Consider the following 25,262-nt stretch of genomic DNA (forward strand, 5'->3'; position numbering starts at 1 on the left):
ATTAAATGTATTTAAATTTACAGTTTTTACCGCTTTTGTTTCCTACATGCAATCTATGCTATGGCACTTAACTACATAATCGGTCTAATTAATTAAAATACACTCATAACCTCCCAAAAATTGGATTTGATTAAGGAGCACTTTATACACAGCTAATCGCTTTCCACTCGCAGGACCCTCTGGAAACCAAAATACAAAATTTTTGATTTTTATGAAGCCGTTTCCGAAATATGGTTATGTAAAATTTTCCAAAAAGGTCCAAAACACCCGCGACCATACTTTTTTGGAATGGTTGTAGAAGCTGACCTGATTGAGCTGGAATGCTGGGAGACGTGTCATTTTGCAGCATTTTAAAGCTCCTTACAGTGATATACACAGCATGATGCTACGATAAACAAGTTTTTCTCAAACAAAAAAAAAATATATATACACTAAGCGCCAAAATTAACGCACCACCTTAAAAATGGGACATTTTTAATGTCTCATATTTCCTAAACCTGTTGTCCGATTTTAGTGATTTCTTTAATATGTTATAGATTTATTCTTCAAGAATATCGGTGTAATAATATTGTTGCTAAACAGATAAGTGTCATTGTATACCGGGTGTAAAAATGATAGTGTGTTTTTTCCTCAAAGTTTGGAACACCCTGTGGAATATTCTAGCGTATATAAAATATTGAAATTACAACTCAACTGTAACCTTAGGCTATCTTAACATTTTGCTTTTTGATTCATTCGCTTATATTAAATAATAAAAAAGTTAGGTACTTTAACAACTAGCAACTTTCTTCATCAATACAGGGTGTTTCTAAATAAGTACGACAAACTTTAAGGGGTAATTCTGCAAATGCTTCGTTTCCGAGATACGGGATGTTGAATTTTTTCTTACAAACTTTACAAACTAGACGATTTATTTATATTTATTGCTCTAAAACCCCCTGAGATATGCAAATGAAATTTAGTAGGTTTTAATAGGTAGTTATTACGCATTTTTTGACGTAAAATTAAAAATTTTATATTTACCATTGGCGTGCATACGGGTCATATTACCCGTATGCACATACGGGTCATATTACCCGTATGCACGCTAATGGTGAATATAAAATTCGTAATCGTATGCCAAAAATGCGCAATAACTACCTCTTAAAACCTACCAAATTTCATTTGCATATCTCAACCGGTTTTAGAGCAATAAATAAATCGTCAGTTTGTAAGAAAAAATTCAACATTCCGTATCTCGGAAACGAAGCATTTGCGGGCATATGTTTATAAAGCAAACGGTCATTATTTTTTCATGCAAAATTACCCCTTAAAGTTTGTCGCACTTATTTAGAAACACCCTGTATTGATGAAGAACGTTGCTAGTTATTTAAGTACCTAACGTTTTTATTATCCAACATAAGCGAATGAATCAAAAAGCAAAATGTTAAAATAGGCTAAGGTTACAGTTGAGTTGTAATTTCAATATTTTATATAATGCTAGAATATTCCAGAGGGTGTTCCAAACCTTGAGGAAAAAACACACTATCATTGTTACACCCGGTATACAATGACACTTATCTGTTTAGCAACAATATTATTACGTCGATATTCTTGAAGAATAAATCTATAACATATTAAAAAATCACTAAAATCGGACAACAGGTTTAGGAAATATGGGACATTAAAAATGCCCCGTTTTTAAGGTGGTGCGTTAATTTTGGAGCTTAGTGTATTTTGATTAATTTCTTTTTCCAAAAAGTACATAATTTAAAATTTTCATAATATTCCTACAAATACATAGTACTGTTGTTAATAACATAAAAATTTTATCATGGGATGGTGATGGCTTCAACATAAAAAAAAAAGATAAATTTCACACATACAGTATGGTGCAAATGAACGGAATAAATTAGTAATGTCGCAAGCTGACGACTGTAAGGAAAAATCCCGAAAGAGGTCGATTTTTATTTTTAAATTGTAATTTTTTGGCATATATATCATACTAGTGACGTCGTCCATCTGGGCGTGAAGACGTAATCGATGATTTTTTAAATGAGATTATAGGTCATGTGTTAGCTCATTTGAAAGGTTATTTAATTCTCTGTTCATTAATATAAACCATAACATAATTATTTAAACCATTACAGGCTGACAAAAAAAGTTTTTTTTAATTAAATTAATAGACAAAAAAGAAGAATGTATGTAATTTATCTGTTTCTGGCAACAGTAAAATCTATTATAAATTAAATAAATTACGTACATTCTTCTTTTTTTGTCAATTAATTTAATTAAAAAAAAACTTTTTGCACCCTGCATAAATAGTTATATTATTGTTTATATTACTGAATAGGGAATTGAATAACCTTTCAAATGAGCTAACACACGACCTACAGTTTCATTTAAAAAATCATCGATTACGTCACTAGTATGATATATATGGCAAAAAATTACAATTTAAAAATAAGAATCGACCTGTTTCGGGATTTTTCCTTAAAGTCGCCAGCTTGCGACATTACGAATTTATTCCTTTCATTTGCACCATACTGTATGTGTGAAATTTATTTTTTTTATGTTGAACCCATCATCATCCTATGATAAAATTTTTATGTTATCAACAACGGTACTATGTAGTTGTAGGAATATTATGAAAATTTCAAATTATGTACTTTTTGGAAAAAAACTTAATATTTTTTTTTGTTTCAGAAAAACTTGTTTATCGTAACTTCATGCTGTATATAACACTAAAGAGCTTTAAAAATGCTGCAAAATGACACTTCTCCCAGCATTCTAGCTCAATCAGGTCAGCTTCTACAAACATTCCAATAAAGTATTGTCGCGGTGTTTTGGACCTTGTTGGAAAACTTTACATAACCATATTTCGGAAACGGCTTGACGTAAAAATTTAAAATTTTGTATTTTTCTTCACCTAATCATCCACTATCAGTATGCTAAATGTTAACTAAATTATATCTAAATAGGTGAGGAAAAAAATTAATTCAAAGTGTGTTGATTTGGTCGCTCTTCTAAATGTTCTGTTACAAATTATGCACTAAAATACTGGCAACCAAACTCACAACAAAAGTTTGACGGATACCAGTCAAGGGAACAAGCCGATTTCAGAATATTCAGAAAAGGATTTAGCACTTATCATCCTCTACTAACGATGAAAATCTTAATCGAGAAAGCCAACGAATATCGCATGCCATTATTCATGGCATTCATCGACTTTGAAAAAGCGTTTGATTGTGTAGAACGTTGGGCCATAATAAACTCCTTACTCCAATATTCTTAACTATAAAGGTACTTTACTTTTGATCTAAATTTATCTTTTTTTATCTAATGTCACCGTTGCATGTGGTTGTCTTTTTAAAGACAGATCACATGCTATGATTTTTTTGTGACGGATATTCTTGAGTTGGGGTTGATTTCATGTAATCGAATGAACTATCTTTCAGTAAAGTCGTCCCAGGAACGCAACTCATAAATATTGGCAATATCATTTTAAAGTCTTCTACTTTAAAATGTATCATATGTATCTGAATTGCCGATATAAATGAGTCAAATTAAATAGATTATTAGAAGATTTTTTTTTACTAAGCAACAACATTTTTGTTTCTGTTAGTAGTATTTTGTATTTTGACAACGGCACCCGATTTGGGCGTCGAAACGTTAATAAAAATCATTTTTTAATAATATTGTGGCTTATTTCCCATTATAAATAGTTAAAATTATCTTTTTTGACATACCTCGTATAAAATTGATAAAATTTGATATAAGATGGTTGTATTTTAGGTTTTAGACCATCCACAACTTTTTATTAAGAATCACTTTTTTTCGTAAAATTAATAATAAAAGAGGTATCAGAATTGAAATAACTGAATAGTCCTGCCGCCAAGGGGGGTACAACGGCCTCCTTAATTCAGATGGACCTACCCAAGTTTTTTTATGTATTTTGACCCGTAGAAGGGAAGGGGAAGACTTACATACGAAATTTTAGATATTTACCGATCAACGCGAGATCACACAGTGATGCCAGCTCTAAAGAGTATTAGTCGAGCGACCAGAGCTCGTGTTGTATTGCATATTTCCCACGATATACAGACACAGAAGATAAGATAATAATGCGCATAGTGGGCGGAGTCAATGACAGCAGCAACAGAGTTATCTCGAATTCTTTATGTAACTTTTAATTATCGCTTCTTTCGTGTCTTCAACGTCTACCGAGGTTTTCTTTAAATATTTTGAATTTATTGTGTATAAACTATATCTACTACCCTCTTTAACTATAACTATTTAGATTTACCTTTCAGAAAGTCCCTTAGTTTTGTTACATACATAAGGGTGTGAAAAAAGAAAAAGAATACTTCACAAATAATAACCATTTAATAATGATAATTTGCAATATATTATTTTAAAACTATACATTAATATTCTTAAAAAACACTTACTACGAAACAAAAATGTAATTATTATATTCTTAAATAATACAAATTGTCACAAAATAATTTAATGATTGCTTGTTTTAAAAATACATTACAAAAAAGTACAACTTTTATATTTATTAAAATTTAAAAAATAAAATAACTCGATGTGCAATTATTTGATAGTTAAAAAATGGTTTTAAGCAAAATGATTTAAAAGGTAAAAAGAAACACACATAATTTTCAGGGTCAACTCCTAATTGCATGAAAATTTGGATTTAGGTTCTACTCATCCTCAACTTCAAAGTTGAACTTGTGCCGTTGATTACTTTTACTTGAAGGTGAAAAAATATATGTTTAAAATAAGTCCGGAAACATAAACTCACTAACTTTAAGCAACTTTTGTTCTAGAGTTTTTTAACTTAGGTACTAGGTTAATTCAGTAGTACTAGAGTCACTTGCGACTAAAAATGTTTACTTAAAAAAAAAACACGTTTTCAGGCGGTTTTTCGCAAATACTCACAAAGTAAGTATTTTATCGAAAAAAATATTCTTGGAAAAAATGTAGCATATAAAAAAACGAAAAAATGGTATATTCTTAGTCTATAGAACCAGTAAAAGTAAATTTGTAGCTCATAAAAAGACGCTCTTATCCTGCAAATTCCAAATCAAATATTTCAACGTGATATTACCAAAAAATGAAGCTTTTTTACCAATCTCAGATTTACTAATTTCTGGACAATTGATCCAAAGGCTGGATTCTAACAACGAAACAGTTGTTGATTTTCAAGTTTTCAATGATAGTCAGAATGAAAAAAACATTAGTGACCTCGAGTATGATGGTTTGGTGATTCCATTTTGGTAACTAAAAATTATTTAGAAAACCTTATATCCAAAAGTGTGTAACTGTAAACTGTTCTACTAAAGTTATTTTGTAGGTCTCGGATGTACTTCCGAATTAAAGAATTAAACAAGTCTCTTAAGGTGATACAGTAGCGATCAACAGGTAGCAAAAACGCGTTCCAAGATTGCGGCTGTAATTTTGAATATTTTTTCGAGATATTTGGTACACGTATTCGTAATATAATAAAGAATGGCGGTACAGAGCCCAATTTGAAAAATATATTAATATGTGGAAATTACTCTGTAATTAAATACAATATTAAAAAAACGAGCCTGTACCGCCATTAAGAAGAACAAAAAAATACACTTTCTTCCAATAAACTTTTTTATCCGATGCCTAGATTTTGTGTCATTTTGGAACTACTAATGAAATAAAAAATTTTAGTAGTTCCAAAATGACACAAAATATAGGCATCGGATAAAAAAGTTTATTTGAAGAAAGTGTATTTTTTGTTCTTCTTAATGGCGGTACAGGCTCGTTTTTTTAATATTGTATTTAATTACAGAGTAATTTCCACATATTAATATATTTTTCAAATTGGGCTCTGTACCGCCATTCTTTATTATATTACGAATACGTGTACCAAATATCTCGAAAAAATATTCAAAATTACAGCCGCAATCTTGGAACGCGTTTTCGCTACCTGTTGATCGCTACTGTTTCCTCTTAACAACCTCACATTGCGTAAAAGAAAAATTATAAAAACTGCTACATAGTTGCTGCATATACGTCTATTTCACAAGCACACAATTTGAATAAAGTGCATGGCATGAAAACTGTAAAATTTATTTTTGTCTTTTCCAAGCCTCTCACTTAAATCTGATGAAATACATTATTTAATAAGTAAAAAATTTTGTTTTTATTTATCAATCCATTAAATTTATGGTTTCAATTTTTGGGTTTTCTCTTCCCCTTGGTAAAAATTATATTTACTAATGAGTAGCTACTAATCAATTTTTGCCAACTAACGAAATATAATAATTTTATTAGATATCGATTATATAAATATTTTTATTTTCCGGATACCAATATAATCAAGAGACTGGGGAACTTTACAAATAACTGTAAATAAAAAGAAATAGTTTAATAATTTTCCTCTAAACTATAAAAATCACTTAGTTTCTTTTAGTCATAATTCATTCATTTTTACTATTCTCAAATTTCATTCGCGTTCGTATTATGAATGCATAGACGGGGTTATGCTTTACTCTATTGCTGACGTCATGCGCCAATCAGACGAGCTTACGTAACTAGAATATCAGGGCCTGCATATTTCCGGGTCCCGGTGAATTCATAACTATTTTAATCCCCCATCCTAATTACAGGCCAACTGGCAACTCTGGCGCGCAGATAATTTTTCGATAAACCAATTGCTACTGGTGAATTTGTAACATTCATGTTTTAAGTAATGTTGATTATCTAATATCGGTATTCCAGGTATGTACGTGTATAAATTACCCTCTTTGAAGCTGGTGTAAAAGGTACTCATCATTTATGTATATTGTCTCTTGGAAGAGTTACTAGAAAAAATCCAAATAAATTTTGTAAAAATGGCTGAAATCGCTGAAATTCTTGTAACAGATTTCGTAGTGAGTGAGCGTGGATGTAAGTTATTGGTGGTAACTACACTTGGTTCGCTTTCAAGATGCAGTAGAAATAAACAAACCAAGACACGTTAAATGCTACTAGGAGCACTCCCGAATTATAATTTACAATGTACATATAAACTTTGGAAATCATGATTTGGGATTTACAATGTATATAGTAAATTATGTTTCGGTTGTGCTCCTAGTGGCATTTAACGTGTCTTGGTTTGTTTATTTCTACTGCATCTTGAAAGCGAACCTACTGTAATCTTAAATTTCTCTTAAAGAAAGTGCTAAAAAGTGGAAAATATTTATGGTACTGTTTTGCATCTGGTTGCAAGGCAACCTGTTATACCGACGGTAAGTTTTTTTTTTAATATTTTGAGTAGTAACAAACACTTTTATGTTGGTTATCAATAATTTTTGATGTCAAAAATGCACATTTTTGCTATTTTTTGTCTACCAGTAAGAAGAAAAGCATTCAAAACAAAATTTAAGATAACCGCATTATAGTGCATGTAAAACAATTTAAACAAGGTTTTATAAATCTTGCTATACTTAAACTTAATTGTTGCTTATAAAACTATAAATTAAGTCAGTTTAACGTTAATAACTTTGTAATTTTAATGTAAAAATACACGGTTTTTATGACAGTCAGTATAACTGCGTAACAATTGTTTTAATTTCTATATGGATGGAATAACAAAATGTATGTAAATCTGACCAATTTTTCTCAATTTATTTATTTATTAACAATTTAAATAAAAAATAGCCGATTTTAAGAATTTTCGTCTATAAGTTACATTTTACCAAAAAACTGAAAAAAGAACCGATTAGTTTATTGAAATAGCCTTAAAATGAGTTGAAGTAAAATAGAATTGGAGCTTTGTTTATCAATAAATATTAATGAAAAGTATACATTTGCGATAGGCCTCGTGTTGGCTTAATCCGTTACTGACAGGTAAAGTTTTCAATCCTAATAGCAACATTAATAATGTTGAAAAATATTAAAAATATTACTAAAAGATTTTTAAATTGAAAATTTATTGGTCTATTTTCCTGGTGACACCTCCAAGGCTTCTACAATATGCAAGCCAGATGGATGCTGCAGTAAAGACAAAAAGGAAGGAATTCTACACTATGCAATTCACAACCCCCGTTTGCAGCTTGGTAAAGTTCCAACGGAAAACGGACCTAGTTACTCTATAGGAGTAATACTAAAATATAAAAATAAAATAAAAATAAAAATGTATACCATTTTTATTCAGTTGCAATGCGAAGACAAAACAATCTTATTTTTCGCTTAGAATACGGAGCGCAGTCCAGCACTCTGAATCGACGATTTTCGACTCTTATTGGATTCATCCTCGGAGAGGCGTAGGCCTGCTGCTCCATACTCGAAGTGACCAACCATGAAAGCTTATCCCCACATTGCAATTGACGTGTATGGATTAGGTGACTAGCGTCATCTGGCAATTGACAGGTAAAGTTTTCAATCCTAATAGCAACATTAATAATGTTGAAAAATATTAAAAATATTACTAAAAGATTTTTAAATTGAAAATTTATTGGTCTATTTCCCTGGTGACACCTCCAATGCTTCTACAATATGCAAGCCAGATGGATGCTGCAGTGAAAACAAAAAAATGATAAAAATGGTATACATTTTTATTTTTTTTTTATATAATCCGTTACTGTTCAAATTTATTTCTTACGTTTTAAGCTAACTACCTGAGGTATTAGATTTAATCCATGGTTTCGAATTCACCTGTAGAAGGTTTCGAGTTGGCAGGTTCAAGTAGTAGAAAAGTTACGAATTGGCCGGTGTACATTTTAATTTGAAAATGTTTGTCAATATGTTTGGGATTCAAGTGCTTCGATATTTTCCGAAATATCTCTTAAATAATGCAAAATTTTGAAAATATTGTAGGGACCAAAAAGTTAAAGAAATAAATACTCAATATTATATTCTTCACAGCATCCACCAGTGACGTCCTATAAAAAAGTTATAAAGGGTTAAGTAAATTTTTCTGACCCTAAATAACTCAACACCCTGTATAAATTTATTACATGTGGGACAACCATTGTCTAGATTTTATTCGCAACAATCTGTATGCCAAATTTGAACTTAATGTCTGCTAAAATGTACGAGATATGTCGAAAAATGGAAAAACATTTTTAAAATTTAACACCCTGTATATCCCAAACGAAGCCTTTTGGGACATATATTCATAAGACATTTTCTTTTCAGAATCAGCTAAAGAACAGGTATCTCCACATTTTCCCTTTTAACCTCCATAGTGGTACGGATAATTATGTCGATTACGTGGGTTGTGTTCCTGCCAACGAGAATTTATATACAAACCTTTAGTAACAAGTTTTACCAAGGGTGGACATTTTGTGCCCACCCAAAATTTGTTTTAAGCTGTTTTCTTATCTTTGCACTTTGAAAAATATGTGATTACACACAATATGGAAAAGCGTTTCTAGTATAAGGTTTGTTTTAAGCAGTTTTCGAGGAATAATTATTTCAAAACTCACTTGAAAGTGCATGTTGGAGAAGAGTATTATAATTGTGAGATTTGTTTACAGTAATTTGACGAAGTAGGGTTTTGAAAGAACATTTGGGAACACACACACACACACCGAGAAAAACTCTTAATAAAAGTGTGAAAATTGTTTACTGAAGCAATTTGTTGGAAAATTCAGTTGGTTAGAGTGTTGGAGACTGGTACACTGAAGACATTTTAATTTGGGGAAAAATATTCAACTTATTTTGCTATCTTTATATATCGTCCCATTTTTGCGTCAACCTCGTATTTACACTTTTTTCATTTTTGACGTTGACTTTGTAAACGATAATCTGCGTGCCTGAAAATTACTTGGAACTGCTATTATTAACCTTTAACGGTTAAATTGTATTACTGTCAAGAAATTAAAATTATTACAGTTTTAACGACATTACATTAAACGTTTTTTTGCTCTCCTAAAAAAATTACTTTTTTTTTAACCCATTTTTTAACGGTGCGTAAACGCACGTCCTACTTCTATAAATACAACTACCTCAGACCTTGCAATATTCTGAATCAAAAAGTACATTTTTTTGCCCCTTCAAAGAGCCATAAATAAATAACCAAAAATATATTGTTGATACAGACACAGACACTGACTGTGAAGTTGTTTCTCATTATAACACACAGTAGGTTTAAAAAATTTAGTAGTCGGTGCATTAAATCAACCTTTTTACCCACAGCTTGAGCTATACTTTTTTGTATTTTCGGTTGTTTCCTAGCTTTGCATTCTGAATGGAAGGGTAAATTCTATAGCTGTACGTTGTGTATAGCCAGTACTTGCTCTAATATCCCCAAAACTAAAGGGTGGTTGGGTTTAAAGAAGACTACATATTAAAAAGTATTAAATTAAACTTTTAAGTATGTAGTCCTACTTCTATAAAGACACGTACCTCAAAATTTACCATATTCTAAATAAAAAAATTCATTTTTTACCCTTTTAAAGTCGCATAAATAAATAACCAAAAATATGTTGTTGATACAGACAGAGACTGCTTAGTTGCTCATTTTAACAGAGTAGGTTTAAAAAATTAAAGCCTTTATTTGAAAAACAACACTTGTCCAAAAATTAAAATTTTGGCAAATCAAGAAAAACTTTCCAGACATCTGTTGTGATGTTCACACATCTGAATGTGTCAGATGGATAAAGAAATTACACTCGGGTGCAAAATTAACCGGACACCTTAAAAATGGGTAATTTTTGATGTCTCGCAATTTCTAAACCTGTTGTCCGATTTAAGTGATTTTTAATATGTTATAGCCTTATTAGTCCTGTCGCCAGGGAGGGTACAACGGCCTCCTTAATTCAGGTGGACTTACCGAAGTTTTTTATATATATTTTGACCCGTAGAATACGAATTTTTTGGGTAACAGTTGATCCGGATGTCGATAAGATTGTTATAGACAAAGAACTAGAGGAATTACATAACAGCGATTTCTCGCAAAACAAAACATCTTTTTGTATTTTTTGGGTCACTTTAAGCAAAAAATATTCCTACAAGTTTTTTCGTAGAATGCATAGTTTTCGAGATAACCGCGGTTGAACTTTCAAAAAATCGAAAAATTGCAATTTTTGAACCCGAATAACTTTTAATTAAATAATAAAGTAGCAATTCTGCTTACCGCATTTGAAAGTTTAGGTCAAATTATATCGGTTTTGATTATTTGCATTGCTAAAAATTAATTTTTTTATTGTTAAACAAATCTATAAACACATAGTGTTTCCCGTGCCTAATACATGCGTTTTAACGTATGCTACGTAGAAATTGCCTCGCTTGCACTTGTAGCTACTCTACCTACTCGTTCGATTTTAAATGAGAAATCATTGAAAACATCACTCACGCACTAGGTGTTTATAGGTTTGTTTAACAATAAAATAATAAATTTTTATCAACGCAAATAATCAAAACCGATATAATTTGACTTAAACTTTCAAATGCGGTAAGCAGAATTGCTACTTTATTTTTTAATCAAAAGTTATTCGGGTTCAAAAATTACAATGTTTCGATTTTTTGAAAGTTCAACCGCGGTTATCTCGAAAACTATGCATTCTACGAAAAAACTTGTAGGAATATTTTTTGCTTAAAATGACCCAAAAAATACAAAAAGATGTTTTGTTTTGCGAGAAATCGCTGTTATGTAATTCCTCAAGTTCTTTGTCTATAACAATCTTATCGACATCCGGATCAACTGTTACCCAAAAAATTCGTATTCTATGGGTCAAAATATATAAAAAAAACTTGGGTAAGTCCATCTGAATTAAGGAGGCCGTTGTACCCCCCTGGCGACAGGACTATATTCTTTAACAATACCGTTTTAATAATATTGTTGCTAAACAGGTTAATGTTCATTGTATACGAGGTGTACCAATGAAACTGTGTTTTTTCTTAAACTTCGCATCACCCTGTGGAATATTCTAGCATTTACAAAATACTGAAATTGAAATCTAACTAAAGCCTCATGTTTTCTAAACATTTTGCTTTTTGGTTCATTCGCGTACATTGGACTATAAAAAAGTAAGGTAATTTAACAACTAGCCATGTTTTTCATCAATACAGGGTCTTTTTAAATAAGTATGGCAACCTTTAAAGGGTAATTCTGCATGAAAAAATAATGACAGTTTGCTTTATAAACGGTATGTCCTCAAATGCTTCATTTCTGAGATAGGGGGTGTTGAAATTTTTCTTACAAACTGATAATTTATTTATTGCTTTAAAACCGGTTGAGATATGCAAATGAAATTTGGTGGGTTTTAAGACGTAGTTATTGCACATTTTTTGACATACAACTAAGAATTTAATATTCACCATTGGCGCGCATACGGGTAATATGACAACTCATATTACCCGTATGCGCGCCAATGGTGAATATTAAATTCTAACTTGTATGTCAAAAGTTGTATAATAACTACGTCTTAAAACCCACCAAATTTCATTTGCATATCTCAACCAGTTTTAAAGCAATAAATAAATCGTCAGTTTATAAGCAAAATTTCAACACCCTCTATCTTAGAAATTAAGCAGTTGCGGACATAGGTTTATAAAGCAAAGTGTCATTTTTTTTCATGTAGAATAACTCCATAAAGTTTGCCATGCTTCTCTTCTCTTCTTCTTCTTAACTCAGGCGAGACTCGTTAGTCTCTGGCACTTGGTCATAAGACCTTTGTACCAAACCCTGTTCTTCTCCTTAAATTTTAATAAGTCCTGTGGCCTCAACGAAGGCCAACAGTTTTCTTATTGGTAGTTTTAAGATCTCTTCTGGTTCAAACCTCATTTGACCAGTGAAGTTCTGCCTTACATCACCTAGCACACTGCAATAGCATAGTATGTGTATGGCGGTTTCTTCTTCCATTTCGCACTTTCTGTACCATGGTTCATTCACCTTACCTAGTTTGTATAGGTGATTTCTTAAACGACAATGTCCAGTCACCATTTCAGTGACCGTTTTGATCTCTCGTTTATTGAGGTTCATCAAACTGTTCGAGAGTTTTTTATCAATATTCTTGATTATTTTTTTAGTCTGGATTTGCCCTTGAGTGGTTCTCCATTTATTTTGATGATTCTTTATCAGCCATTTCTGAACCTCGTTTTTCATAGCATCTTTAGTGATGCCACAGAAAGGTTCTGGGCCTTCAAAAGTTTTTCTCGAGCCTTGTTTCGCTAACATATCTGCTCGTTCGTTCCCATGCACCCCTTCATGACCCGGCACCCATATTAAAGACACTTTGTTGTCTTTTGCCAGGTTATTGAGGAGATCTTTGCAGTTTCTCACCAGTTTTGATTTGGTGAGAGGGTTCTTTACAGCCAGAATAGCCGATTGGCTATCTGTGTAAATGTTGATTCTCTTAGCTTTAGGGTCCTCATCAATTATTTCATCAATGCAGGTCACCAAAGCAAAAACTTCAGCCTGGAACACCGTTGTATGTTGACCTAGGCTGTAAGATTTATTATAGTTACATGTTTGCCCAAAGACTCCTGATCCAGTACCATGGGCAGTTTTAGATCCATCAGTGAACCATATTAAGTCTCCATTAATGTTTGGGACTTTTTGTTCTCTAGATGGTATAATTGTGTTAATCTTCTCAGTGAAGATTAGTTCTGGTGTCATCATATCTAAGTTCATCATAAAGATGTATTCCTCAAGTATAGTCCCAGTAATGTTTGTGTGGCTATTCAATACATAATTTAGCCTCCAAGTATTGTTTGCTTTGAGCCTCAGGATGGTCATAAAGGCTACCGCCGAAATATACAATTCCAGCGGAGGGAGACCTGTGATAGCCTCTAATGAAGCCGTTCCTGTACTATTCAAGGCTCCTGTTATATTTAGAAGCGCTTGTCTTTGTAGGGTGGTGAGAGTGGTCACACAAGATTGCAAAGCCGTCTTTCTCCACCAGAGTACTGACCCATAAGTAACTGTCGGTCGTATCACTGATGTGTACAACCAACATATCACCTTTGGTTTCAATCCCCAGATTTTACCTACAACTCGTCTGCAGTTCCAGAAGAGTCGCTTAGCCCTATTGGTTATATTGGTAATATGAGTATTCCAATTGAGTTTCGAATCCAGGGTTACCCCTAGATACTTAACCTCATTGGTTCTTTCCAGTACCTCTCCAAATAATTTCAGCTCACTCAGTCCAGTAAGCTTCCTCTTATTTGTAAAGGCTACCAGTTTAGTTTTAGAAGGGTTCACGGAGAGGTTCTCTTTCAGACACCAGTTCTCTATGTAGTGAAGGGCATATCGCATCTGATACGCAACAGTGCTGGGAAATTTTCCCCTAGTTACTATCACGATATCATCTGCGAAACCCTGGACCCAGATTCCTTGGGCGCTTAGCCCATGAATCAGATCATCGACAACTATGTTCCATAATGACGGTGACAATACACCGCCTTGAGGGCATCCCTTAGTTGCCCTCAGATTTATGGTATCTTCATGCGTATCTGTGGATATTATTCTGCTCTGAAGCATCTGAATAATCCACTTGCATGTTGTGTTGTTGATTTTCTTCCTCACCAGTGCGCTTTGTATAGACTCGATTGAGGTATTATCAAATGCACCTTCTATATCTAAAAATGCAGCAAGGGCGACTTCTTTCTGATGCAGACTCCTTTCGAGTTCCGACACTAGATTGTGCAGGGCGGCTTCACCTGATTTCCCTGCCTGATACGCCCATTGCCGTTGGTGCAGTGGATTTTCATTTAAATTGTTTTTCTTGATGTGTTCGTTCAAGATTTTTTCCATGGTTTTTAACATGAATGAGGTCAGACTTATAGGCCTGTAGGATTTTGCTAAGGTGTAATCTGTTTTTCCTGGTTTGGGAATAAACGCCACCCTTGCCCTTCTCCAAGCTTTGGGAATGTATCCCAGAGCATGGCTAGCTCTAAATATTGTGATCAGGGGACCCATGATTATTTCCAGACCCTCCTGGAGAAGCTTAGGAAATATACCATCCGGTCCCGCAGTTTTATAAGGTTCAAAAGTTTCAATAGCCCATCTGACCTTGTGAGAACCAAAGATCTCGTCAGAGGTCAGCCAGTCCCTTTTGGTTGGGCTATTGTTTGCTTGATGATTGTTATTAGCAGTCAATTGCGTCGACCCTGGAAAGTGAACACTTAACAGATGCTATACAGCCTCCTTCTCTGTGTCCGTATACTTCCCATTGGGCAATTTCATTGACTTGGGTTTGTTAATGTTATCTCTTTTGAGGATTCTGTTAACCCTGGCGCTTTCAGGTACACTTTCAATGTTTTTACAGAATTCTCTCCAGGATCTTTCCTTAGCGGATTGGATTTTCTTATTATAGGTTTTCAGTTTAGCCTTATATGCTTCCCAATCACCTGATTTCTTCGCCCTATTGAAGAGCCGTCTTGTTTCTCTTTTGAGATCAGACAGCTCCTTATTCCACCAAGTTACTTGCCTGGGAGGGTGACTTTCTTTTAACGGGCAGTTTTCCTCATATGAGACGACTATTGCATGCTGCAACCAGTCTACTGCCATCTCAACCTTAACATTGTTTTTTGGCCTTTTAGGATAATTCCGTACCCTTGTTCCAAGATCCCTCTTAAAGGATTCCCAATCGGTCACCTTAGGGTCTCTATAGAACCTTGGTTCCGGTTTGACTGAGTTTATCTCAAAGCATATGTATGCATGATCCGATAAGGATAACGCATCCGACACATGCCAGTCAGATATTATGTTCCCAATCCCCATAGAGCATAGGCTTAGGTCGATTAGTGATTCTGCTCTTGATGTCCTGAAGGTGGGCTTATTACCCCTGTTCAGAAGATCAAGTTCAGTAGTGCAAAGGTACTCAAAAAGTAACTTACCTCTATTGTTTGTATCTCTGCTTCCCCAAATGATGTGGTGGGCGTTGGAGTCGACTCCAATGATAAGTTTGTATGTTTATCATTGGTGTATTCTAGAAGGTTCTCTAGGTTAGTCCCTGGAAGTTGTTCTTTACTGTCAATAGGAAGGTAAAGAGATGCAACAATCAACTCTGTAACCAACCCATTGCAATTCAGTTTAATTCTGGCAGCTGTCATGTCTCCCGTACAGAGCTCCATAACTGGTACCAGGTTAAGGTCAGATCTACAAAATATACAAGTTCTGATTTTATTGTCAGGTACTCCCAAAATTAGTTCCCATCCCTTAACATTTAATCCCCGTATCTTACCTTCATTTATCCACGGTTCTTGAATAAGCACCATATCAATGTTTTTCTCAACTACTTCCTGGCACAAAAGTGCCGAAGCTGTTTTTTTGTGCTGCAAATTGATCTGTATGATCTTAATTTTGCAGTTTATTCATTTTTGGGGTCTCTAACAGGCCCTCTTGTAATTTCTTCCACCTGCATAGATTCCCCTTCGGCCTCCTGCAGTTCGGAAGTAATCGTTGCAGGTTTTGGTTCCCCAATGTTCCCAGCCTGTCTTGCTTTACCCTCTTCCAACGGTATAATACTTGCTCGCTGTAGAAGGTAATAAGGCTTCCATTGAAGCCTTTCGAGCTGTGCCTCTGACTCCTTATCAATTCGGAGACTCACATGCAGTCCTCCGTCAGTTGCTGGTTTGGAACTCAGAATTGCCCAACGACTGGTCCTTAGTTCAGGATTTTGTTTTTCAATTCGTGCCAGTGGCACTTTCAGATCCTCATTTTTAGTCTCTGGAAGGTACATCAGTACACGCTTCGATTTTGGGAGTTCCTCAGCCTTAACGACCTTCCACTCCGTATTTTCTTCAAAGAAATCCTTTGTGATCTTAAAGGACTCCTCGTCAGCACATATCAACCCATAGTATCCATCCATGAGCCGATTACCTTCGTAACGAGGTGCGCCATGCTTATTTAAAACATACTGTTTTGATAAAAAACATGGCTAACTGTTAAAGTACATACCTAACTTTTTAACGGTCCAACATAAGCGAATGACTCAAAAAACAGAATGTTGAGAAAACATGAGGCTATATTTGGGTTTAAATTAGAGTATTTTGTAAATGTTAGAATACTCCACAGGGCGATGCGAAGTTTGAGAAAAAAACACAGTTTCATTGGTACACCCGGTATACAATGAAAATTTACCTGTTTAGCAACAATATTATTGGAACGATATTGTTGGGGGATATAACATATTAAAAAATCACTCAAATCGGACAACAGGTTTAGGAATTGCGAGACATCAAAAATTACCCATTTTTAAGGTGTCCGGTTAATTTTGCACCCGAGTGTACTATTCTGTGAGAAGAATACATAAAGTCGAATTTGCGAAAAATGGACATGTGTTGTTTTTCAAATAAACGCTTCAATTTGGTAGTTAGTGCAGTATATCAATCTTTTTACCCACAACTTGGGCTATAGTTGTTTGTATTTTAGGTTCCCAGGACACAATGAAAATGATGAAAATATTAACTGAACATTCATATCATAAAGACCCATCTAAGTGTCAACACGCTGAAGAAAATGTATTAAATAAAGATACAGAAGTTCCAACTGGGCAAAGACCTTACACATGCAATATCTGTTTCAAGGAGTTTACTACACAAGATGTTTTGAAAAAACATTTAAAAACGCACATTGACAGGCTTTTCACATGTGATATTTGTTTTAAACAGTTTTTACATAAATCTAGTTTGAAAAGACATTATATGAATCTTCACACTGGAGAAAAACCTTACCAGTGTTCCACTTGTTTTAAGCAATTTGTTAGTAAATGTAATTTGATCTGCCATTTTAGATGTCATACTGGGGAAAAACCTTACAAGTGTGAAATTTGTTTTAAGCAGTTTATTGCAGCAAGAAATTTAAAAGTTCATTTAAGACTACACACCGGAGAAAGAGCGTATAAGTGTGAATTTTGTTTTAAGCAATTTTTTAATAAATGTAATTTGATCTGCCATTTGAGATGTCATACTGGGAAAAACCTTACAAGTGTGAAATTTGTTTTAAGCAGTTTATTACAGCAAAAAATTTAAAAGTTCATTTAAGACTACACACCGGAGAAAGAGCGTATAAGTGTGAAATTTGTTTTAAGCAATTTAGAGAAATGGCAAATTTAAAAGTACATTTGAGAGTGCACTCTGCAGACAAACCTTACAAGTGTGAAATTTGTCTTAAGCAGTTCAGACATAAAATTTCTCTAGTTAGACATATGAAAATTCACACTGAAGGAGTACCCAACTTACAAGTGTGATATTTGTTTTAGGCAGTTTTCTACAGCAAGTAATTTAAAACACATTTGAGAAGAGTTCACATTGTAGAAAAATCTTATGACTAAATTTGTTTTAAACAATTATTTTTGAAAGATCATTTAAAAATACATTTGAGAGTGCACACTGGAGAAAAATCTTACAAGTGTGAAATTTATTTATAACAGTTTGCTCAAAAACATCATTTGGATAATCATACAGAAGTTCACACAGGAGAAAAAGCTTACCAAGTGTGAAATTTGTTTTAAGCAGTTCAGACATAAAATTTCTCTAGTTTGCCATATTATGAAAATTTACACTGGAGGAGTAAGGTAGCGTACACGTGTGAAATTTTGTTTTAAACAATTTGGTCAAGCAGGTCATTTGAAAACACATTTGAGAGTGAAGAAACCTTACAAGGATAAAACTTGGTTTTAAGCAGTTTTCTCAGTAAGGTGATTGGAAGAAACATTTAATGACACACACTGGTGAAAAATTACAAGTACAAATTCTGTTTCAAGCTGTTTTCTCAGCAAAGTAGTCTGAAGAAACATTTGAGAGTGCACACTGGAGTGTCTTACACGTGCAAAGTTTGTTTTAAGCAGTTTTCGAGGAATAAATATTTCAAAACTCACTTGAAAGTGCATGTAGGAGAAGAGTATTCTAATTGTAAGATTTGTCTTAAAATAATTTACCGAAGTAAGGTTGTGAAAGAACATTTGGAAACACAGACACCGAGAAAAACTCTTAATAAAAGTGTGAAAATTGTTTACTGAAGCAATTCGTTGGAAAATTCAGTTGGTTGGAGAGTGGTACACTCTCAGTGCTGAGAATTATTATGCAAGAAAGGATCCAAGGAAGAAGATGCATCTCCTGGCTGAGGAACCTTAGAGAATGGTTTAACTGTAGTTCATTACAACTCTTCAGAGCAGCAGCCAACAAAGTGACCATAGTCATTATGATATCCAACCTCCGAGAGGAGAGAGAACTTAAAGAAGAAGAACACTGAAGACATTTTAATATATTTATTTGCTAGCTTTATATACATATTATGCAGGTATTATTGTTATAACTTTTTAAATAAATATATCGACGATCCTAATAAATAATACTAATACTTTTTTTACCCATTTTCGGCCAAAGGTGGGCAAACGCACTTTCTACTTCTATAAAAACAACTACCTCAAACTTTGCAATATTGTGAATCAAAAAGTACATTTTTTACCCCTTCAAATCCCCATAAATAAATAACCCCAAAAACATGTCGTTGAGACAGACACAGACTGCAAAGTTGTTTCTCATTATAACACAGAGTAGGTTTAAAAAATTTAGTAGTTAGTGCATTAACCCTTAAACGCCCAACCTTATGTAGGTTCCATGTATGCCCAAGGGTTGGTAAAAAATGTCTACCTCGAAAATAGCTAGTATATTGATTAAGAGTTGTTAGAAATGATTATTCTTAAGAATCTTATGTTTACTAATCATAGCATCTTTTAAAATAATAATATAAACGATATACAAACCTTGCAACAAACTTACGATATACATCAAAATAAACATAACAGTAAAGCCAGTAATTCAGGTTTGTCGATTTTCTCCACATTTTCCCTTTCAACCTCCATAATGGTACGGATAATTATGTCGTTTATGTAATCATACGTCGATAAATATGTGGGTTGTGTTCCAGTTCCTGTCAACGAGAATTTATATAGAAACCTTTAGTAACAAGTTTTACCAAGGGAGGACATTTTGTGCCCACCCATATTTAACTCAAGATATTTACTTTTATTTTCAAAAATATTGGTAAAACCAAATTAACAATCGATAAAGTCTTTTTAACAATAAACAATTTTGCCCACCGTTGGGCGTTCAAGGGTTAAATCAACCTTTTTTGCCCATAGCTTCGGCTATAGTTGTTTTTATTTTAGGTTGTTCCCAAGACACAATGAAAATGATGGAAATATTAACTAAACATTCATTTCATAAAGACCTATATACAGTTGAGTCCGCGAGTCTTTACCCGTGCGTCATCATTTAAAGCATACGAAATAAGTCGGAAATCTATTTCACGCAACAACAAGTGACAGAAAGTGGCTACTGTTCCGATTACGGGTTTTACTATAAAATTTGTTGTTATCAAATAAATAGAATGTCAAATGTAAGTTTTGCTTCAAAATTTTTGACAGAATTGCAGCTACATTTGAAGTATGTACATTAATAAATTCTTTTAATATCATCAGTGATTAATAAATAAACAATTTATAAAAAATAAAATTAAATATACAACAATGTTTACAGTGTGTTGATCTAATAGGTTTTTTTTATTATTTATTTAAAAGTATTTTGCAATATGTTGAGTGTCAAATATAAACAAAAGTAATACCATTGACTAAGGACAAGAAGGATTTTACCCACTGATAAAATCAAAGTACAATTTTTAAAAGAGTTTTATAGGAAATGATATTATATTTTATAGCTACTAACTAATTAATTGGCATTTGATTCACTTTGACGGAAACCTAAACACAATCACTTCTTTACTGTGTGAATGACGTTAGCTTTGTATGTTTTCAATATTAATTGCCAAAATATAATTACTTACCTTAAAATTTGAAAGTCAAATAAATAAATAAATAAAGAAACTTCAAAACGCAAAAATTCGACAAAAACCGCAAAAAATTCAACTGACTGACAGCCCCAAAAAGTAAACAAAGCAGAAACGTCAAACAAAACGTGCTTAAAATATGAAAACACACCGAATCGTCTTTTTTTTGTACCTATCTCTTTTCAATGCACTGAGTCTAGATGGTTCACAAAAATAACATGTGTTTTAACTTAATAACAAACGGCAGCTGGTTTGTAATGAGTTTCATGCGTGGAAGAGAATGATACTAGATAAAAAGTATGTGTTTTATCTCGCCAGGTATTAATGACGCACGGGTAAAGACTCGCGGACTCGACTGTAAGTGTCAACACGCTGAAGAAAATATATTAAATAAGGATACAGAAATTCCAACTGGACAACGACCTTACACATGCGAAATCTGTTTCAAGGACTTTACTACACAAGATGTTTTGAAAAAACATTTAAAAACGCACACTGACAAGCTTTTCACATGTGATAATTGTTTTAATTTCACAAAGAGGTCATTTGAAAAGACATATGAGACACACTGGAGAAAAACCTTATCAGCGTGCCACTTGTTTTAAGCAATTTTCTAGAAAATGTAGTTTGATCCGCCATTTACGAATACACACTGGGGAGAAACCTTACAAGTGTGAAATTTGTTTTAAGCAGTTCAAACATAAAATTGCTCTAGTTGGACATATGAAAGTTCATACTGGCGAAGTAGCTTACAAGTGTGAAATTTGTTTTAGGCAGTTGTACAGAAAGTTTTTTGAAACTACATTTGAGAAGAGTTTACATTGGAGAAAAACCATACAAGTGTGAAATTTGTTTTAAGCAATTTTCCCAGCAAGATAATTTGAAAAAACATTTGATGGCACACAATAGGGAAAAATCGTTCTAGTGAAAAGTTTGTTTAAGCAGTTTTTGAGGAATAATTATTTCAAAACTCACTTGAAAGTGCATGTTGGAGAAGAGCTTTACTTGCGAGATGTGTTTAAAATAATTTACTGAAGTAGGGTTTTAAAAGAACATCTGGAAACACACATACACACCGAGAAAAACTCTTAATAAAAGTGTGAAAATTGTTTACTGAAGCAATTTGTTGGAAAATTCTGTTGGTTGGAGAGTGGTACACTGAAGACATTTTAATATATTTATTTGCGATCTTTAAATACGTACTATTGTTATAACTTTTTAAATACATATATCGACGATCTTAATAAATACATACCTAATACTAATACTTTTTTTAACCCATTTTCGCCCAAAGGTGCGTAAACGCACGTTCTACTTCTATAAAGACAAGTACAAAACTTTGCAATATTCTGAATCAAAAAGTACATTTTTTGCCCCTTCAAAATCACATAAATAAAGAACCAAAAATAACACAGAGTAGGTTTAAAAAATGTAGTAGTTAGTGCATTAAATCAACCTTTTTTACCCGCAGCTTGGGCTAAAGTTGTTTGTATTTTAGGTCGTTCCCAGGACACAATGAAAATAATGGAAATATTAACTGAACACTCATATCATAAAGACCCATGTAAGTGTCAACACGCTGAAGAAAATGTATTAAATAAAGATACAGAAGTTCCAACTGGACAAAGACCTTGCACATGCGAAATCTGTTTCAAAGAATTTACTACACAAGATGTTTTGAAAAAACATTCAAAAACGCACATTGACAAGCTTTTTAAATGTGATATTTGTTTTAAGGAGTTTTTACATAAAGCTAGTTTGAATGGACATTGTATGAGACACACTGAAGAAAAACCTTACCAGTGTGTAACTTGTTTTAAGCAATTTTCTAGGAAATTTAATTTGATCTGCCATTTACGAATACACACTGGAGAAAAACCTTACAAGTGTGAAATTTGTCTTAAGCAGTTCAAACATAAAATTTCTCTAGTTAGACATATGAAAGTTCATACTGGGGAAGTAACTAACAAGTGTGAAATTTGTTTTAGGCAGTTTACTACAGCAAGTTCTTTGAAACTACATTTGAGAAGTATACACACTGGAGAAAAACCATACAAGTGTGAAATTTGTTTTAAGCAGTTTGGTGAAGCGGGCTCTTTGAAAATTCATTTGAGAATACACACTGGCGAAAAGCCGTACAAGTGTGACATTTGCTTTAAAAAATTTAGTCAAGAGTCCAATTTGAAAAGACATATGAGAGTGCACACTGGAGAAAAACCATACAAGTGTAAAGTTTGTTTTAAACAGTTTTCTCAGCAAGATAAGTTGAAAAAACATTTGATGGCACACAATAGGGGAAAATCGTTCTAGTGTAAAGTTTGTTTAAGCAGTTTTCGAGGAATAATTATTTCAAAACTCACTTAAAAGTGCATGTTGGAGAAGAGCTTTACTTGCGAGATTTGTTTAAAATAACTTACTGAAGTAGGATTGTAAAAGAACATTGAAAACACACATACACACCGAGAAAAACTCTTAATAAAAGTGTGAAAATTGTTTACTGGAGCAATTTGTTGGAAAATCCAGTTGGTTGGAGAATGGGACACTGAAGACATTTTAATATATTTATTTGCTATCTTTAATATATACTATTGTTATAACTTTTTAAATACATATATAGACGATATTAATAAATAATACTAATACTTTTTTAACCCATTGTCGGCAAAAGGTGCGTAAACGCACATCCAACTTCTATAAGAACAACTAGCTCAAACTTTGCAATATTGTTTGCAATAACTGTTTTGAAAAAACATTCAAAAACGCACATTGACAAGCTTTTTAAATGTGATATTTGTGTTAAAGAGTTTTTACATAAAGCTAGTTTTAATGGACATTAATGAGACACACTGAAGAAAAACCTTACCAGTGTAACTTGTTTTAAGCAATTTTCTAGGAAATTTAATTTGATCTGCCATTTACAAATACACCCTCTTTGAGAAACCTTACAAGTATGAAATTTGTTTAAGCAGATCAAGCATAAAATTTCTCTAGTTCGACATAATATGTTATATAAAAGTTCATACTGGCGAAGTAGCTTACAAGTGTGAAATTTATTTTAGGCATTTTACTACAGCAAGTTCTGTGAAACTGCATTTGAGAAGAGTTCACATTGGAGAAAATTTTATGAGTGTGAAATTTGTTTTAAAAAATTTAGTCAAGCAGGAAGTTCAAAAATACATATGAAAGTACACACTGGAGAAAAAACATAGAAGTGTTACATTTGCTTTAAAAAATTCTATGTGAAAGATAATTTGAAAAAACATTTAATGGCACACACTGGTAAAAACAAAACAAGTGCAAATTCTGTTTCAAGCTGTTTTCTCAGCAAGGTAATCTGAAAAAAAATTTGAGAGTGCACACTGGAGAAAAGCCTTACAAGTGTGAAATTTGTTTTAAGCTGTTTTCTTATCTTTGCACTTTGAAAAAATATGTGATGACACACAATATGAAAAAACCTTTCTAGTATAAGGTTTGTTTTAAGCAGTTTTTGAGGAATAATTTTTTCAAAACTCGAAAGTGCATGTTGGGGAAGAGTATTATAATTATGAGATTTGTTTACAGTAATTTACCGAAGTAGGGTTTTAAAAGAACATTTGGGAACACACACACCGAGAAAAACTCTTAATAAAAGTGTGAAAATTGTTTATTGAAGCAATTTGTTGGAAAGTTCAGTTGGTTGGAGTGTTGGAAACTGGTACGGTACACTGAAAACATTTTAATATATTTATTTTGCTATCTTTATAGATCGTCCAATTTCTTTGTCAACCTCGTATCTACACTTTTTTCATTTTTGACGTTGACTTTGTAAACGATAATCTCCGTGCCTGAAAATTACTTGTAACTGCTATTATTAACCTTTAACGGTTAAATTATAGTACTATCAAGAAATTAAAATTATTACATTTTTAACGACACTAAGATTAAACGTTTTTTTGCTCTCCTAAAAATTTCCTTTTTTTTTTAACCCATTTTGGGCCAACGGTGCGTAAACGCACGTCCTACTTCTATAAATACAACTACCTCAGACCTTGTAATATTCTGAATCAAAAAGTACATTTTTTACCCCTTCAAAGACCCATAAATAAATAACCAAAATTATATTGTTGATACAGACACAGATTGCGAAGTTGTTTCTCATTATAACGCACAGTAGGTTTAAAAAATTTAGTAGTCAGTGCATTAAATCAACCTTGTTTACCCACAGCTTGGGCTATAGTTTTTTGTATTTTCGGTTGTTCCCTAACTTTGCAATATTCTGAATAGATGGGTAAATTCCATAGTTTTACATTGTGTATAGCAAGTATACTTGCTCTAATAACCCCAAAACCAAAGGGTGGTTGGGTTTAAAGAAGACTACATATTAAAAAGTATTAAATTAAACTTTTAAGTATGTAGTCCTACTTCTATAAAGACAATTACCTCAAACTTTACCATATTCTGAATCAAAAAATTTTTTTACCCTTTTAAAGTTCCATAAATAAATAACATGTTGTTGATACAGACAGAGACTGCGTAG

The 25,262-nt window shown here is 32.9% G+C and overlaps 1 protein-coding gene across 3 annotated transcripts in view; it reads left to right on the top strand.

Moving 5' to 3' along the window:
- LOC126886509 (zinc finger protein 239-like) overlaps window positions 1-23,940 on the top strand; it is an 80,639-nt gene extending 56,699 nt beyond the window's left edge. The window contains exon 3 of one of the 3 annotated variants that reach the window (XM_050653476.1): window positions 22,245-23,440. In XM_050653476.1, coding sequence (XP_050509433.1) covers window positions 22,245-23,056 — 812 coding nt within the window. In that variant the 3' untranslated portion in view covers window positions 23,057-23,440. Of the gene's footprint in view, window positions 1-17,329; window positions 19,253-22,244 lie in introns of those variants that run through there. The other 2 variants (XM_050653477.1, XM_050653478.1) reach the window with 2 other exon arrangements.
- Window positions 23,941-25,262: the final 1,322 nt, after the last annotated feature.

Source organism: Diabrotica virgifera, chromosome 6 (assembly GCF_917563875.1).
Source record: "Diabrotica virgifera virgifera chromosome 6, PGI_DIABVI_V3a".
NCBI lineage: Eukaryota > Metazoa > Arthropoda > Insecta > Coleoptera > Chrysomelidae > Diabrotica > Diabrotica virgifera.